Below are 19,862 nucleotides of genomic sequence, written 5' to 3'. Positions count from 1 at the left end.
TTTCATTAAAAACCAATGAGGACTGTAAAACCCCTTTATTTCATTTTAGAGACTATAGAATATATACTTTGGCCTATTTGTAATTTTTTCAGGAGAAATTATTAGATATAAATGTTATAAATTACACAATTACTCTCAACTAATAAGATGATAAATCACATCTCTTTCATTTCTGTATGAGGGGGAACTTTTTTATTTTGCTATGTTTTGCCAGTCCTGGGGCTTGAACTCAAGGGCCTGGGTGGCACTGTCCCTGAGCTGCTTTGTGCTCAAGGCTAGCACTCTACCACTTGAGTCAGAGCTCCACCTCTAGCTTTTTCTGAGTAGTTGACTGGAGATAAGAGTCTCACAGATTGTCCTGTTCATGCTGGCTTCAAACTGCAATCCTTAGATCTCAGCCTTCTGAATAGCTAGGATTACAGGCATGAGCCAACAGTGCCCAGCGTGGGAGGAACTTTTTAAGATAGAGAGTTCTTTATATTTGCTAATTTCCCCTTTTCCTACAGTATTAAGTGATTGTTAGTTAAAAGCCTTTGGAGTTATATAGGCAAGAGGAGTGTTTGCCACTTTTATTCAGATTTGGTTCAACTTGTGTAATAACGAAGTCAGTGAGTGCTATGAATTGAAATCACTAGTATATCAATTATTCTGTGATAACCAGCTGTGATCAGGCTGCTGACTGCCTAAATGTTCTTTCCATTTAAACTCAAGATTCGTATTACCTATATGAGAGAGAAAATAATATGATTCAAATTTGTCTTTGTTTAAATGGACCTTATGCCTACTTGAACTAAGAGGGGAACATTTTAATTTTGTAGTAATTTACAACACATAGGTCAAATAAATAACATTTTATTTGTACCACTTCAATAATTTTTATTACTGTAATTCCTTGATTCCAAAATACATACCTATTTAGGACATAATAGGCTACAAACAATGAAAAAAACCATAAAAATCAGTAGGAAAAGTAAGGGTTATTTAAAATCTGTTACTAAAGTTTTCAAAGCTATTTGGGCAAAAGTAGACCTTTATATCTTGGAATTTTATGCTTAGAAATTAGTTGAGTACCAATACTCAGGAGGCTGAGACTTAGAGGATTGTAGCTCAAAGCCAACATGAGCAAGAAAGTTCCTGTGACCCCAATCACCCATCCAGCAATGTGCTTGCCTGGAGGCACGGCTCAAGTGGTACAGTACCAGCCATGAGCAAGAAAGCTGGTCAAGGCCTTTATTTCAAGCCCTAATACTAGTACAAAAAACAGAAGAGAAAAGAAAATAACAAGCAAGCAAAATGTCTAAGAATATGTGGAGCATTCTTTTTTCTTTTTTTGAGATGTGTTCTTGGTATATTGGCCAAGATGATCCCAGACTTATGATCCTTGACTCAGTTTCCAAATAGGTAGAATTACATGAGTGTGCCATGGTACTGCCTGGAAATTTAAATTATCATTAACATTTTTTTTTGCCAGTCCTGGGTCTTGAACTCAGGGCCTGAGCACTGTCCTTGGCTTCTTTTTTTTTTTTTTCCTCTCTTTCCCTGATTTTATTTTATTTATTTATTTTTTTCTCAAATTTTTATTATCAAACTGATGTACAGAGAGGTTACAGTATCATACGTTGGGCATTGGATACATTTCTTGTACTGTTTGTTGCCTTGTCCCTCATGCCCCCCTCCCTCCTCCCCTTTCCCTCCCCCCCCAGGTGTTCAGTTCACTTACACCAAACAGTTTTGCAAGTATTGCTTTTGTAGTTATTTCTCTTTTTTTTACCCTGTGTCTCTCAAATTTGGTATTCCCTTTGAATTTCCTACTTCCAATACCAGTAAACACGGTTTCCAATATACTCAGATAAGATTACAGAGATAGTGTAGGTACAACCATAGGAAGGTGATATAAGAACATCATCAATAATAGAAACTACACATACACATAGGATGTTGAAAGTAGTTACAACTGTGATATATCACTTGTTTCCATAACATGGAGTTCATTTCACTTAGCATCATCTTATGTGTTCCTAAGGGTATAGCTATTGGGCCTTGTGATGCTCTGCTATGGCTTGCCTAAACCTGTACTAATTATTCCCAATAAGGGAGGCCATAGAGTCCATGTTTCTTTGGGTCTGGCTCACTTCACTTAGTATAACTTTTTCCAAGTCCTTCCATTTCCTTACAAATGAAACAATGTCATTCTTTCTGATAGAGGCATAAAATTCCATTGTGTATATGTACCACATTTTCCTGATCCATTCATCTATGGAGGGGCATCTGGGTTGGTTCCAGATTCTCGCTATGACAAATTGTGCTGCGATGAACATTGTTGTGCTGGTGGCATTACTGTGATTTTGTTTGTGGGCTTTTGGATAGATACCCAACAGTGGGGCTGCTGGGTCATAGGGGAGTTCTATATTGAGCCTTCTGAGGAATCTCCATACTGCTTGCCAGAGTGGCTGAACCAGTTTACATTCCCACCAACAATGAAGTAGGGTTCCCTTTTGGCCACATCCCCTCCAACAATTGTTATTATTAGTTTTCTTGATATATGACATTCTTGCTGGGGTGAGATGGAATCTCAATGTTGTTTTGATTTGCATTTCCTTTATGGCCAGTGATGTAGAGCATTTTTTCATATGTCTCTTGGCCATTATCATTTCCTCATCAGAGAAGTTTCTTTGTAAGTCTTTAGCCCACTTGATGAGGGGGCTATTGGTTCTTTGCGGTTTTGTTTTGGAAGAAGGTAATTTTTTTAGTTCTGCATATATTTTAGAGATGAGGCCTTTGTCTGTTGAATGTCCGGTAAAGATCTTCTCCCAGTCTGTGGGCTTTCTGTTTATCTTGAGAGCTATGTCCTTTGTCCTTGGCTTCTTTTTGCTCATGGATATCACTCTACCACTTGAGCCACAGAACCACTTCTGGCTTTTTCTATATATGTAGTGCTGAGGAATCAAACCCAGGGCTTCATGTACATGAGACAAGCATGCTACCACTGAGCCATATTCCCAGCCCCTGTAAATTTAAATTTTAAGCACAAAAATAACAAAAAATAATCTCAAGTAAAGACAAAAGGAACAGTTATTCTTTCAGGTCCAAATACATTACAGATAAAATAAAAAACAAAAAAATAGAAAAAAATGAAAGCACTTCCATAATTAATAAAAAACTAGCTAGAAGAAAAATAACAACTGGCAACTTGACAAAGACCCTCAATGAATGTTTTACAGAAATGAATTTATCAATGCCTAATAAGGTGTAACATAAATATTCATTATGTAAATAAAGAAAAATAAAATAGAAACTATTTTACACATTCAACTAACAAGTTTAAAAATTGTCATATATTCAAGGGTTTGGTAGCATAACTGAACAATGGAAAGAGGGCACCGGTGGCCCATCCCCAGTGCTGGGCAGCACCTAAACTCAGGGGCTCTGCATTGTCTCACATTAAGACTGCAGCTTAGGCACCAAAGGCAGCCTCCATCATCTCTCTAAATACTCAGAAAGTTGCAGGGTATGCCCTATGCTCATTAGGTAGAAATAGTGACTTAAAACACTAAATATGAACAAATGGTAAAGTAATATACCAATAATCATAATCCCTCAAAAAGTTAATAAACCTTTAGAGATGAACAGTTAAGAACTTAGTGAACCAAACGTAGCAATCACAAGTTCATAAGTGCTTTTCTTTACATAGCAAGAAAGTTTGAAATGTAGCTACCTTAAGCTTAAAAAAGGGAAAAAAGAAATGAACAGAAGATGGAATTGATCACATGAAAAGCAAAATTTAATACACAAGAAAAATATGGTAGAACTGGTCAATAGGGAGGTATATGTATGAAAAGACAAATCAAGTTGAGAATCCTATGGTGTTTTTTTTTTTTCCATCTGGGAACCTATTTTTGTTTCATGTATTTTAAATGATTATGAAGGTGATATTCTGAGAGGTTATAGTTATATAAGGCAGGTAAAGAAAACATTTCATTTCTTTTTGAACAATGTCACCCCTTCCCGAGCTCTCTCCCAGCTTTTCCCTTCTAGCCCTACTCGCATGTTATAAAGTTCATTTTCAGCATAGTGTCTAGTGAGTACCGTGTTATTGTTTGTTCACTCTTTGTCCGTCATAAAGAAAGATAATGAGCAAGTAAGACAAAAGGAAAAGAAAAAAAAACAGTTACTAAGAAAAAAACCTTGTTTCTATTGTCTGAGTTAATTTTGATAAATGTTATTTTATATGACCAGATGCACATAGGTATTGCATCTTTGTGTTCCTCTCCTAAGAATGTCCTCCTTTGGTCTATGTGTGAATACCTGGAGACCAACAAAGCTCTCAGAACAACCACGTTCATTGCAGCATTATTTACCATAGCCGAAATATAGAATCAGCCCAGATGCCCCTCAGTGGGCAAATGAATAAAGAAAATTATATAATTACATATATAATATAATGATATAATTATATATTTAATTACATATACATGAATTCTACTCATCTATCAGAAAGAATGATATTGTACCATTTATAAGGAAATAGGACATGGAAAAAGTTACATTCAACAATTCAGCAAAGTAAGTCAGACCCAGAGGAACACAGATTACATGGTTTCCCTCATTTGTGGTAGCTAGAATGTGCCTGTAATCTACAAGTAAACACACTAGATTGTTAAAAAAAAAAATACATACTGGGCCTATGGCCATTTTAATTAAGAAAAAAAGGACAACTCAAAAGAATAGGTTTGAAAAGGGAGATGTAGTCACAGGTAAGAAGGAGGCAAGATCAATATTGAAGGACTCTAAAAAAATATATGAAGAGGAGTAGCCTTTTCTGTTTTAAGACTGAGTTTAGAAAAAAACCCTTTTTTAGGTTTTACACTAGCATTATTAAAATTTGGTTTTCTTTTTACAAGAGATTTTTATATGGTTCAAGAAATATATATTAATATACTGTTTTATAAAAAGACTTTATAATGGCGATTATTAGTAAGAACTTTAACTTCATCCAAAGTAGTAGATAGTTTTGAGTTTTTACTGAGAAACACACAATTACATTGTTAGCTTAAGAGTTTATGATTGTGCAACTTTTTTGTGGGGTGTGTGTGTGTTGAACTCAGGGTCTGGGAGCTGTCCCTGAGCTTTTTTTGTTCAAGGCTAGCACTCTATCACTTAAGCTTCAGCTCCACTTTAGGCTTTTTCTTTATTTTTAGTAGTCAATAAATAGTTGGAATAAGAGTCTCATTGACTTTCTTGCTCAGGCTGGCTTTGAATTGTGATCCTCTGATCTCAGCTTTCTGAGTAGCTAGGATTATAGGTGTGAGCTACCAGTGTCTGGATGAGCCTCTTAACTTTTTTTTTTTTTTTTTTTTTTTTGCCAGTCCTGGGCCTTAAACTCAGGGCCTGAGCATTGTCCCTACCTTTTTTTGCTCAAGCCCAGCACTCTACCTCTTGAGCCACAGCTCCACTTCCAGCTTTTTCTGTTTATATGGTGCTGATGAATTGAACCCAGGGCTTCATGCATGCTAGGCAAGCACTCTACCACTAAGTCACATTCTAGCCCCGAACCTGTAAGTTTTGAGAAAGGATTTTCCAGTGTAACTGTCACCATACAGATTTTTAACAAACCAGTTAATCTTATTTAGACGATGTATAAATTCACTAGGTAAGATATACCAAATAATTTGAACTCTGAACAGAGGGTGATATTTCCTCCAGTTTGTCTTCAGCAGTTTTTGCAGTGTGATACACCAGTGGGTAAAAATACTTCAGGACTTGCTAATGAAAGGGTGTGTACAGAATCTACTTTTCCAACACATATTTTTATAGATGTCGAAAATGCAGTTGTCAAACAGTATTTTTAAAGCTGTTAGGTATGTGTGGAGTGTGTGTGTATGTGTGTGTGTGTGCATTTCAAATGACTTTTAAATAATTCAGTACTATGCAGGCAGCAGAAAAACAATGCCTCTTTAGACTTGCAATGCTCTTTTGTATTGAAAAAACAAATAGATGCTACGAATTAAAAATGGACACTGATTCATCTTTTAACTAATAGTATATTAGAAATTTGCTGTTACTAATGTTGTTCTGGCATTGTCTCATCAAAGAATTGTCTAATGTGCTTCTAATTCACAAGTGAGGGTAAGGACCGAGTAGACTTGGAAGGTAGCTCACTTTGATGAGGGGTTAAATTCCTCAGTATTTGCCTATCCAGGCCTGTGGTGAGCAGCACTGGGTGATTAATACTCTCTCCCTTTTGCAGTTGTGTAATTGAAACAGTAAGGATCACAGGTTTTTGTGAGTCTTAGCCACATTTCTCATTGACTCATTATTCATGATTCTCATATTTTTCTTTCTCTTTCTGTCCCCCTTTCTTTTTAAGGTAAAATAAGGAAAAACTTGTTTTGTGAATAGGTTCACAACCCTTCCTTTCTTCCTCCTGCCCAAAAGGCAGTAAAGAACTGCGTTTTTTTGAAGGCAGTTATTATTGTTATGAATAAAGCTAGTATTCGGTATTTTTTTCCTCAATCAGGCATTCAAAGTGAACCATAATGGGATTCGTTCTATTTAGATGTTAGTGGCTCTCTAATCTGAGGGTCTTTGAGTTAGGAATTAAATGACTTCCATGACAAAAGACTTAAGGTATGTTTGTAGGTATTTGGAGATTATAGTTAAAATTGTAGTCACAGGGGCTGGGGATATGGCCTAGTGGCAAGAGTGCCTGCCTCATATACATGAGGCCCTGGGTTCGATTCCCCAGCACCACATATACAGAAAATGGCCAGAAGTGGCGCTGTGGCTCAAGTGGCAGAGTGCTAGCCTTGAGCAAAAAAAGAAGCCAGGGCCTGAGTCCAAGCCCCAGGACTGGCCAAAAAAAAAAAAAATTGTAGTCACAGAGAAGGGTGTGGTTAGACATAGAAAGGTTGAAAACAATGATTTTGGAACATTAAGCTTCAAACATTTTGCTTTGCAATGGTCATTTTAAAGCTCATCTCTAAGAAAAGTTCACTTAAAAATTCATAAATTCCAATCCAATGTCTCTCTGCTTCCACTGAATATCATTGCTATCGAGTCTTGAGCATGCTGATTATATACAGTTTAACAACACATTGTGTGTAATGGTTGGTTGTATAGAACTTACTTCCTCTGCTCATTCAGTGTGATAGGATTCTTAGAGCTGTTGCCATCCATCTGGGTAGAGATGAACTGCCCAATTAATGAAGGGTATTCTTTATGAGCTGTATGTCTCAGAATTCTTCATTTTCACTGTTGGCTCAGAACCCTTTTTGATGGAATTTCATAGGTATTTGCATGTTAATTTCAACTGAGATTTCTCAACAAAGAAGCAACAGTAAAACAAAGAGTAAATATGGGAAGGGCAACGAAAGGGCTCAGAAAATAGTAAAGAAGATCAAAACCACCTGCTGTAGCAAATCTGTTAGTGGAGTTGAAATAATGGGCACATATTGTATTGTTGGAAATTTTGTGAGGACGTTTTGTGAGGTTAGAAATCAGAGTTGATTAGTGGTAACATAATTAAAATTTGTAGATCAAATCATGTTTGTTATATTTCTAGGCATACTTTCATGGTTCTTGTCTTCTTTTCTACAGATGATATATCTGAATTGTATATTTCGCCAACATGGAAACACTCGGCCAAGATACCAGAATGTGTCCTGTCTGGGAGGGAATACTAGGGTGGCTTTACTTACTGAATTCTCTTCTTTCAGTCACCTGTGTCGAGCGCCAATCTTGGCTCTCCACCTCATCACTGTGGGCCCTTGGCCCCACTAGTTTCCAAGTGTCAGCTCCTCAGCCATAAAATGGGACAAGAACTAGTGCCCATCTCATGGGGGCTTGTTGAGAAGGCTGAAGTATCACAGAGAAAAATGCCGAAATGATTATCTGGCTAACGTAAAGGAAGGCTTCTGCTACTTCCTACATTGTCACCTGTGGGTACAAGTAGAGTGACTGATAAACATTCAGGCCAGTCAGAGCTTATCAATGTCATATAATTCCCATGAAAGTATTTTCTAACAACTTACCAAATAAGATACACTTGAATTTTAAAGAGCTTTTTTTTTTTTTTTTTTACAGAGATAACTAATGAGTTCTGTAAAATTGTGCTTTTGGTGTTGTTCTTAAGAGAAAGTTCTAGATTTATTTGCTTATTTAATGGTAGTGAGGCTTTGAATTCAAGGCCTTGTACTTATACTAGCGTGGTGTTTTACTGCTGAACCATGCCTCCAGCAGGAGATATTTGGATTTGGGCTCACATATTTAAATACCTATACTATATCAAAAACTACACAAGATACTTTTTTTTTTTTGCCAGTCCTGGGGCTAGAACTCAGGGCCTGAGCAATGTCCCTGGCTTCTTTCTGCTCAAGGCTAGCAATCCTGAGCCACAGCACCACTTCTGGCCTTTTCTATATATGTGGTGATGAGGAATCGAACCCAGGGCTTCCTATATGCAAGGCAACTACTCTACCACTAGGCCATATTCCTAGCTGCAACAAATTACTTTTATTGGTATTTTCTCTGAATTCTTGAAAAATTATTTTTATTATACCCTTCACATGAGTCAGGAAGTTGTGTCTAATATAGGTTCTGGAAATTAATGCAGCAACTTGGTTATTTGAGTTAATGTTTCTTTACTGTGAAAACATTTTTTGGACTCACCAGAATCATCAAGTCATTTACTCCTAGTCTTAGCCCATAGTGGAACCTAAGTACAGTAGACACAGAATTCTTTTTGAGACTTTCAAACTTGTTGACAATTTTATAATGCCTCTATCACCTTTTGTCATCTTGACCAAGGCAGGATGCAATTTAAAGAAGTCCAGAAAATTTGAGTAAAGCAAAGAAAAGCTATTGGCTTGCAAAATTCAAGTTTCTTGTGGTGCCCACAAGGGTTTCATGGACTTCAGGAAGATGATGTCATGTGATTCAGAGGCTAGTGAGGCAGAATAATAATCTTATGTAATATAATCAAGGTAGTGATATGCTATATTCTGTTGACAAGAATCAGTTCATAGGTCCCACTCATGTCAGATTGAAGGCTTAATGAAAGGCATGAGCATAAGGGACCACCAAAAGCCATCCAGAAGTCTGTTGACCACATCTTCATTCTAAGAAGAGCTCTCACCATTTGGTGACAACACTGACTCCTAGCAGGGTAGTCATTCCAAGTCTAGCAGTCCTAGAAAAATAGAGCCACTAATTCCTTGGCATCCATTCTGACAAATTAATTATAAAATGCTAACAGATAGTTGCTCAAATTGTTGAGTACACTAAAGAAGCAGGCTTGAAAATGTATCTGGTTGTGTACTAGTTGCCATTGGCTACTACTTTGCTGGAATCTCATCACTAGAAATAGCTATTTAGCCAGTGGTAGGTCATCTAGTTGCCAAGGAGATGAGGAACCCTTTGCCCCTCTTGGTCCTCCACTGGAAGTCAGACTACTTTTCTTTGATGATGACACTGCTCTAAGATGAAGCCGTATGGGTCTCGTGGCTTCTTTTTTGTCCCATATATTCACCTCAGCAAGATTCAACTGTAATCAGAAATTTTCAAAACTTTGTGGCTGAGGGTACTGTTAGTTCGTTTAATATTAACTGTACCTTCTAGATAAAGCCAATAAAACATATTCAGAAGCAGAATACGGTATTTATGGTATTCATGTCTCTGAGTCATAGTAGGTAGGGTCTCTCTAATTTTCATAGTCAGAATTTTAATTTATACTGCATCTAATTGTAAGCTGAATTTACTTTTGCTGAAGCTGAACTTCATGCTTCACTTTGTTTCCCCATCTGTGTGGAATCCAGAGATTTAGGGATTACTTTAACTCTTCATTGTTATCATCATGGTCCATGTGGTGTTTTGGTCCTTGTAAGTATACTGACTTTAATTATCAAATTCTTAAATGTTTAAGGAACTTATAAATCTTTTGAAATAAGTTCAGATGCCTTACATGCATTTATAGAGCTGTACTTACTCTCATGTAAGGACAATAGGGACATATGACCAACTTACCAAGAGAGACTACAGATGTCACTTCTGTGAGATGTAGAGTCTTGCCTACTCTTAAAATAGTAAATATTAGTGGTCTAATACAGTTGTGGCTATGTCACCATTGGAATTAGAATTTTGAGTTAAGATCAGTAGTCTTCACCACATTAGAATCACCTTGGGAATTAAAAACAACACCAAAAAAAAAAAACTCACAACAAAATAATATTAGGGTCCTACCATAGGGCAATTTTGCCTAACTTCTAGGAGTAACATCCAAACTTTAAAACCTCCTTGCAGGATTTGTATATGCAACTAGATTTGGGAACCAGCAGATTGAATCTTTGACTTGGAAAGGACATCCCATTCATTCATGTTATAGATGTAAGTCAGTTCCACAACTGAATCTCATTCCTCCCCTTTCTTCTTTGCACATCCCCCTGACTCATTCCCAATTAATAGAAATCAACCAATTCCGTCTCTTTCTGCCATCACTGAGCTTCAACTACATGGGGCTGTGGACTTGCTAGTTATGGTCCAGCTTCTGAAAATACCTCCAAAAGGCTGAGCTCATAACAGTAGCACATGTTAAAATCAGACTATAAACAACCCAACTTCTCTTCATTTTATATTTACTTTCTGGAGGTGATGTGCAAATAATCATTCATGTGGTATCCAGAATATTTTTGTCTATAGTAATAACAGATGGCAGAGGATTTTTCACGTGCCAAGTTGCATTTATTCTACCACAGTGCAATGTGGAAATGATCAAGGCCTCTTTCAAATATTCTAATTTACCATGTGCATTTCACTTGTGGTGGGAAGTTTTCCTGCATATCAGTTCAATATGTTGCAGATTTACTTAGAATCTTTGGAATTTGTGCATAGTGTAGTCACATGAGAAGTGCTTTGAAAAGAAATTTTTTTGAGGCCTTATGATTAAAGGTCATCAATGGAACAAACATTTAATGAGCATCTTATTTGCTAAGCCAGTGGTTTTAGATTGGAATGGATGGCTGGTCCCCAGGAGGGGCCTTTGAAAATGTACAGGGTGGTTTTTAGCTATCACCATGGCATTTAGTGTACAGGAGCCAAGGTATGAGCTGTCTTGCAGCTATCAGGCCATTCCCTACCGGAGTGGTACTGCTTATATATGCTCATCTACACTCCCACACATACCCACCCAGTCTGTTGTTGACAGACCATCTATGTAGGTGGAAACATGTTTATGATCATGTGAGCCTAAAACCTAATTTTGCTCTTTATATAAACACAAAGAGATGTTTTTGGCGTAGATTTACTGTAGTGACTTTTCCAGGAATATTGTAAATTGAATTGTGAATGTAAATTGAGGGAAGATTGTGTTTTGTTTTATTTGGAATCAAGAGTTATTTACTCTCGCAGAAAATCTTGTCACCATTGGAACCCTGAACGTGATGTTTAAGTCACAGAAAGCCCAACTGTAATGGCCTCCCTTTGTTATTTCACTTTCATTCCATGCACAGGTGCTCACCAAGGACTGCTTATGTCGCCTGGGAGTGTTGTGCTAGGCCACTTATATTACATTATCTTGTTTTCCTCTAAGTTTTTTTTCTTATTTTTATAGCTATCATATTATGCTGAGTTGTGGTTGTGTATATATATCTGTGTTTTTAAAAGTATGTATGTAAAGTATGTTATTCATACATTTCAGTTCAAGCCAATGGGAGGGCATTACTAAATAAATATTCATTCACTAGGGGGCTTTGGGATTGAAAGCTGCTGGATTAAGTAGCAGGGCAATGTTGACTCCCAAGGAAGCTCCAGAATGCTGAAAGAACCCAGAGGATGCGGCCGGAGCCCAAGGAGCAGCAAAGGAAAGCACTGGCCAAGTGTAGCAGGAGGGGATGATGTATTGTTAGGCTTCTCAGGGTAGAGCGGAAGGCACAAGGAACAGAGCATAGCAAACCCTGAAGGGTAGATTAGTCTTTGTGGCACAAGTGTGAGTGTGGGAAGAATGGGCATTAAGTTGTGTGTACAATAGTTGGGAAGATTTTTGGCAAAAGAATTGAGTGTTGAAAATATGGAGAGAGAACACAACTCTTAAGTTGTGGTTGGTTAAGGGAGATGCTGATAATTATAGAATCATAAGGCTCACTTGCAGAATTTCCGTGATTTTAACCTCTGTTAAAGAAGCTTGCTTATTTTCTGTAGATGTTCGCCTACCCATTGTTTGAATTCCATTTGCCATAACCTTCTCTTTTGTTCTGAAGGAAGTTAGGATGACAACAAATTCTAAAGATATTTAGTAATGCTCTAAATCTAGTGATTCTGATATTCAATTAGAGTTCTATTTAGAAATGGGGGAAACTGTTCTTACCAATTTCCCCTGACAATGACAAAAAATATTTTGACTTATCTATTACCTTGATGAGGGGAATACTGTTAAAATGAGAGGCATTGTTTATCTTATTACCTTCTTATAATTTTTTTTCTTTTTGTCTAAAAATACTGAAATTGCTAAAATAATCATATAAGAAGCTCACAAAAAAGAGAGTTGTTACCTCCATTATTTGTTACAATTTTATGGATTTTCACTCATTTTGATATATATGTATATATATATATATCATGTGTATATGTGTTATATACATAAAGCTGCAACATGTGCTAGGGATCAAGCAAAATTATTTGATTTTGCTCCTATGGGAGCAAATCTGAATCATTTTTCCTCAACATGCTCTCTAGCATCCCAGTAAATATTAGACGTCTCTGTTTAGTTGCCTCAGGAGCATTTCAAAATGACTGCCTAGAAGCGGAGCTCTGCGGTTGCCCCTCATCCTTCCTTTTTCTTTCCCTAGTCATCTCCATCTTAGGAAATGGTTCCACCATCCATTTAGTTGGCACATGCCAACAGCTTAGATTTCTCTTTTCTCTCACCTTCTTCATTCACATTAAATCTACCAGCAAGTCTTTTATCTTTGCCTCCAAGGTATATCTAAGTCCATCCACTTCCCTCTAGCTGCCTTCCATAGTGAGAATCCTACTGATAACCTTCCTGGAGGCACTGATGTTCCCATAGTCTACTACCAGCAGCCTCTTCCAACCTATTATCTTTTACCAGCTCCTCACAGTCTTTTGCTTAAGTGGGCCATTCTTCTCTCTGTTGAGTCTGTTCCCCTAAACAAAACATATCATTATTTTAAAAGTCTCCTGTTTAAGATTCTTCATTGACTTCCCATTATGCTTAGAACACAACTCAAATTCTTTATGGTGGCACATAAAGATTATATGATCTCACTTTTGCCTGTGTTTCTAAATTCATCTTATATACTACCCTTGCTTCCTGTGCTCCAGTTAGTTGAGAACTGTCTCTGTGTATATAAAACACCAAATTCTTCCTTGTCTCAAGCTGTTCTCTAAGGGTTTGTCCTATTTAAGGCCCCTATTCCTACTTTTGGGTATCCCAAGTCCAAATCCTACAAAGTTATTTTAAATGACACCTCAAGGAGCTCTCTTTCATCAGTCTGAGCAAAGTGGATTTGCTTTTCTACATGTACTGCTACTGGTGTGTGTCTGTCTATCTGCCTATCAGTTTGTCTGTCTGCATTTCCCCCCTAGATTATAAACTTGAAAGAGTCAGGGACTGTTTTTGTCTTGCTTATATGGTATCAGTACCTATTGGAGTTAATGAATACTATGTACCTGAAACAGCTCAGGGAGTTGTCTTATTTCTAGATATAGAGACATGAAATTGAAAATCAAGAAGTTGCTAGACATCCTCTGTAATATTGGAACCTTTTTGTAACAAAGTCATCTCCTGTCTTTGCATGGCCCTTGTTTTATGCAGATCATGTTTGTCTGTGCCAGCACAGTAAATTGTTAATGGTTAGCTCCTAGTTCATGTCTGTACTTGGTTCCATCTTTAATAACTGAAGTAGATAGAAGAGGAGGCTTGGTAAAGAGTATATAGATTAAGTCACTTCCAAATTGGCGTTTCCAAAGGTACATGCTGAAATAAATGTAGAGGAAAGGATCAGGACAGAAAGCAGGTGGCTTAAGAATAGTTGATAATAGGAAAAGCAGCATATTAATCTCTAGGGCCCTGGGCACTGGTGGTTCAAGCCTGTAATCCTAAGTACTCCAGGAGGCTGAGATCTGAGGGTCAAGGTTCAAAGCCAGCTCAGGCAGGAAATTTTTCAAGGCTCTTATCTCCAATAAACCACTTGGAAAAAGAAGTAGCTGTGGCTCAAGTGGTAGAGCACTAGCCTTGAGCAAAAGAAGTTCAGGGACAGCTTCCAGGCCCTGAGTTCAAGCCCCAGGACTCATCCCTCCCCTCCAAAAAATCCTAGGGGCATTAATATTCAAATATTCTCAATGTATTTTGTTGCCACACTATTAATCTTGGAACCAAAATGTTTATTTACAACTTTTACGGGCAAAAAATATGGAAAGAATCATAGCTTTCCTCTAGCTAACTGTCTCCTATTTTGCCTTATTTTGTGCAGCTCTGTGTGTCCATCAAGGTACGTCCTTAATGATGTCATGTGCTCTCTGTACACCATGCAATTGTAGTAATACATTTTCTACTTTCACAGCCATGCGCAGGAGCCTGGTCAATAGAAGAGGGCCGTTATGCCTTGCCACAGTTTCTGGCCACAGCTCCTGCTTTTGATTCTAGTGATGTGGTACATCAGAGGGGGAACATGTTCTGTAACCATGTAGCTCAACCTTACAGATAGCCTCTGAAAGACATGAGGTCAGCTTATGCCGGCTCTACTGGAAAGAGCCCTGCTGGTGTTAATATCGACATAGCTCCACTCCAAGACTGTCTTCCCACAATCATTAGCCCTTATAAAGTGATGGGTGGCAATACTGATTAGGTTTTAGCTTTTTTGTCTTTCATTATTTTAATGTTTTTCTATAAATGTATATTCAAGTACATATCAAGAAACTCACAAGTGTTGCATGTCTAGAGTTAAAAAGGGCAAAAATGAATGACTTGGTTTCAGAATTATAGAAACAAATATCATATTGAAAAAAAAGCAAATTGCAAGTGGGCTAAATAAAATCAATCTATAACCAGAATGATTGTGGTATAATAATGGTATGTTCAAAGTAAAAGAGGAAGCCTTCAGAACTGAGAGAAAAGACAGATTGCCTCCCTAGGAGTGACTGTTTGATTGACAGCACATTAGTAGCAGCAATACACCTCTACTTACCAGCAAAAATAGGATGCTACAATAAAGACCTTTAAGGACACAGGAAGACTAAGAGGAGTTTTTAAAAATTCATAAGCATTAATTGAAAGAATTACTAAAACTTGGATTTTAGCAAGTAGGAAAGTGAACTCATAGGCTCTAAAAGCAAAGACACACGAGGAATTTAGATAATATGTTAATAAACTTTAAATAATCTGCATATGTGGTACCTCTTTGCTTTTTTATTTTATTTTATTTTTTATTTTTTGGCCAGTCCTGGGCCTTGAACTCAGGGCCTGAGCACTGTCCCTGGCTTCTTCCCACTCACGGCTAGCACTCTGCCACTTGAGCCACAGTGCCGCTTCTGGCCGTTTTCTGTATATGTGGTGCTGGGGAATTGAACCTAGGGCCTCGTGTATCCGAGGCAGGCACTCTTGCCACTAGGCTATATCCCCAGCCCTACCTCTTTGCTTTTTAAGGACAAAGTGTTTCTCTAGTTGAATGTGTAGCCACTTAGGCTTGGTACTGATAGGTGAAATTCTCCTGTTGGTAATGAATGGCTTTCACTTCAGGGTTATAACATGAGCCTCCATGGACATGAAGAACAGAAGGAAGCCACAGGCTTACCCGGAATCAAAGCTTCCGTTAAGCATTTGTAATGGTGGTCATTATAACACAATCTGTTTTTAAAGCTGTTACAGTTCATGATCGATTGCAGCCATTGATCTGAGAACTCAGATGTGTCTTCTCTCTGCCTCTATAGTCTCGTCAGGGATAAAGAGCCCTAATCCTAGGGCAGGGGAGCCACCCTCCCCGTTCAGATTTTGCCCTCCTCAGGTGACATGGATGTCTTAGAGGGGGAAGGAAGGGGGTTTGATTTGCAAAATTGTTTCCTACCAAGCTTCTTAAAACCAGCGATGTTTCTTATTAGGGGAAGACTCCTTCTTTCATTTATTAAAATAAGTTTTAAGATGATCAGTTTTGATCAAATGTCATAATCTCTTATTTCTGTTTTAAAATGAATACCCCTAAATGAAATAATAAGAGCTTAAATGAAAAAAATAGGAACAGCTAAATTTATCGAGAAGGGAACCTTTGTAGGAAATGCTAGAAGTTTGGCGATTCTGTGTGTTCTCTAGCTGACCAGTCTCCCTACTCAATTATATTAGGGCAATTAGATTATAACTCAGGCTTCTGAAAACCTGTTTAGAGAGATAAGAAATTCATTTTTACTATATTGTACTCTAAATTGTAAATGATATTCAAGATTAATTGTCTAATAGGTTGGGGTTTTAGATTGAAATTTTATTAAGCTATTTTTTTTCTGTATGATTCACCATGAAGGTTAGTTTAAAAACTTTTGAAAACATTGATTTTTAAATTCTTTTTAGTTAAGTTGAAGTTATGACTTTTTAAATTAGTCCTAGCCTCTTCCTTGTATGTCACAAAATACCATTTCTGTCCAATTTCTGGAAGTAAGTGGAGCTTTCTTTTTTTTAAGGCTAAACAGAGAATAAGTACAAGTTTTTTGGAGAGGAGTCTGAAAGAAAGCATAGTTCACACTGTTCTTCCCAGGAAATGGAAAACTAAGTGTCCAATTTCATATTTTTATTATCAGTGTCATTATCAATATTTATATTGATATCAAGATCAGTTATCAGTATAGTATTATCAATATGAATTATTATTATTTTTGCCAGCCCTGGGGCTTGAACTCAGGGCCTGAGCACTATCCCTGGCTTCTTTTTGCTCAAGGCTAGCACTCTACCACTTGAGCCACAGTGCCACACTTCCGGCTTTTTCTATATATGTGGTGCTGAGGAATCAAACCCAGGGCTTCATGCATGCAAGGCGAGCACTTTACCACTAGACCATATTCCCAGCCCCGAATATGACTTATTTTATGTAGACTCTATGATATGGATATCTATATCTATATCTCAAAAACAGTAGCTCTCTTAAGGGTTTGGGGCTGGATACATGCTCTCACCAAGGTAGAAGCACTGGCTGAGGGGCAAGCAGTAGAAGCAAAGACTGACTCTTAACTGGGGCTTCATAATGAGTGTGATTAAGCCTAGTCTCATGATCACTGAGAATGCCTGGTGTGTGTGGAGATAAATGTGGCTGGTGAAAAGGTTGGAGGGAAGAGACTGGCAAGGCAAGTGCCGGAAGGCCTCAGTACATACTTGGCATTCTGTAGGTAAGTCGGTGGATTTCAAAGGATGGCAGTGGCATAACTTGCCCTCTCCTGCTTAGGAGACTGAAGACAGGAGCATATCAAGGCTAGAAGTATAGCTGCGGTGGAAAGGAGTGAAAAGTGTGGGATGCATGTGACAGGCATCCAAGAGGGATGGTGAGCTTAGGCCTAGGAAAACGTCAGCTTAAGGTGCAGGTCTGGGGCTGGGAATATGGCCTAGTGGCAAGAGTGCTTGCCTCCTACACATGAAGCTCTCGGTTTGATTCCCCAGCACCACATATATGGAAAACGGCCAGAAGCGGCGCTGTGGTTCAGGTGGCAGAGTGCTAGCCTTGAGCGGGAAGAAGCCAGGGACAGTGCTCAGGCCCTGAGTCCAAGGCCCAGGACTGGCCAAAAAAAAAAAAAAAAAAAAGTGCAGGTCTGTTTGAAGGGGATCATTTAGATGGTGGCAAGAAGCTGGCACTTGAGAAGAATTCTCTGCGTAGGACCCATGTTTGTTCTAAACATGAGATTGTGAAGAGAATCCCTAGTCATTTCTTAAACTTGGGCAGTGAGATTGTTGAACCAGTCAACTGCTGAAAGTGTTGTCACTTTGCTAGCTAGATACATATATTTGAAAATAAATTTTAGGAGCTAGTCTCCTACCCTTGCACTTCAAACGAGATACAAGAGATGCTTTTTCTTTCCCCCCTTTCCCATTTCTCTCAACTTTATGTTAATATACTAAAATAAATCTTTGCTAAATCTTCAAGAAAAAAAGGAAACTAAAGAAAAGAAAAATAAGTTTATAAGTGAGTGCCAATTTTAGATGTTGGTTTAAGAAGGATGGAATCAAATCAGTGCCTTAACTCATCTTTCAAGTTTGAAGTTTAAATATTTGTTTATTTTTACTAAGTGACTGAAAGTCATTGAAAGCAAATGTGGAAGCATGTATTTTAGTCTCTTTTGATGAAATCTCAGTTGCTTTGCTTTTCTTATCAGTGGTATATAAAAATGCAGCTGTCTGCTACTGTAGCTAGACCTCACAAGAACTGGATAGTTGCAGATTTTGTTCTAAACAGAGAAAACGGATTCCATTCCTATTTTGTGGTAAGAGATCCAGAGAATATTGACAAAATGATTCTGCTGCTATGGGGAAGCGAACCACCTCTGATTACTGAAGGCTGTTGCATTTTAAATGTGAGAACTGCTATGCATTATTCTTTCTTCTTTTTAAGGTAGGAGATGTTGGGCTTAGGACTGTGTTAAATACTGTTCTGCATAAAAGAAGTGATGTAGAACAAAGCCTGTAGAGTGACTGATTGACATGCACTGGGCTAATGGGAAGACAGGATATCGCTCAACAGCAGCAGCAGAGATTCACAGAGAGAATGCTTTCCTCCTAGGTCTTCCTTTGCTGGGCATCTGGCTGGGATTCTTGTTGGGTTCATGTACACTCAAGGGCCTCTGAAGAAAATCATGGAAACATGTGCAGGTACAGAACAAAATGCATTTGGTGTGATAATGAGTTAGAAGTTTATCTTAATTTTAGTATGAACAGAAGCAACCCGGAGTTTTCTTGTGGCTCAGCACAGAAATTTCCAATTCATTGTTTTGTTTTTGTTTTTAAACCAAGAAGTAATAAGAAAACTAATGCAGTCTTCACATTGCTCCACAAGAGGATGCAAACTCAAATTTCAGATTTGAGGCTTTCTTAAGAAACAAATGCTAGTTTGTACTTAGACCTTCAGCCCCTAATGGTGCTTTCTGAAAATTACAATTTCCTCAAAAAGGTGGATAACTAATGGGAGTTTAAGATAAAGCATCTGTAATTTCTCATGAATTAGTATGCAAGGAAAAGTTAAAAAGAAAACCAAGCCTCCACTGAAGTATAAGCCAGTACTTTAAAGAATTCAGAATGACCACCAGATCCTTGGTGAGCAACACAGTGATATTCATGCATGGCCAAACCACATCTATTATCACTTAAGGCTGGGAATCTTCTGGTTTTCTTTTTCCTTTGTTTTTCCATTTAAACTGATGCTTGATGAAAACATTTTATTCAGAAATAAATACATTTTAAACTCTTTTTTTAAAATGTGATACTGGTTTTGACATGGAAGGAAATGTTTTGCAAACACTTGTTTTATAGACCATGTGAGTTCCAATATTCCATCTTTTATTCATGGGAAATCTTCTGAGACTATTTTACCTTTTCTTGAACCATAAATAATTTGTTTTCACAGTTTGTGCTGAAGACTGGTATCTTGGAGAACCATATAATATTCATGATATTAGAAAGCTTTCTCGGCACTGTACTGTTGTCTTTATTAGCAGGTGTGCTCGCTTTGGGGTGACTTTTACATCAGTGCTGCATTTGCGCAGGTCCCCATTTTCTACGTTGATCTGTTTCTGTGCTGCCTTGCGTGTGCTTGAAACAGAAGCTGCATTTATTAAAAATTTCCAACTGCATAATATTTTCAATGTAGTGCAGTGATGTAACTCTCACA

General features: G+C 37.8%; 1 protein-coding gene across 5 annotated transcripts in view; it reads left to right on the top strand.

The window, feature by feature from the left end:
• Rhbdd1 (rhomboid domain containing 1) overlaps positions 1-19,862 on the top strand; it is a 112,172-nt gene that overhangs the window by 35,025 nt on the left and 57,285 nt on the right. For all 5 annotated transcript variants that reach the window (XM_048344643.1, XM_048344641.1, XM_048344642.1 and 2 more), the window contains one exon: positions 18,759-18,847. In XM_048344643.1, the coding sequence (XP_048200600.1) occupies positions 18,759-18,847 (89 nt within the window). The remainder of the gene's footprint in view (positions 1-18,758; positions 18,848-19,862) is intronic.

Source organism: Perognathus longimembris, chromosome 4 (genome assembly GCF_023159225.1).
Source record: "Perognathus longimembris pacificus isolate PPM17 chromosome 4, ASM2315922v1, whole genome shotgun sequence".
Taxonomy (NCBI): domain Eukaryota; kingdom Metazoa; phylum Chordata; class Mammalia; order Rodentia; family Heteromyidae; genus Perognathus; species Perognathus longimembris.
The sequence above is the reverse complement of the archived record's forward strand: the minus strand, read 5'-3'. Positions and strand labels throughout refer to the sequence as shown.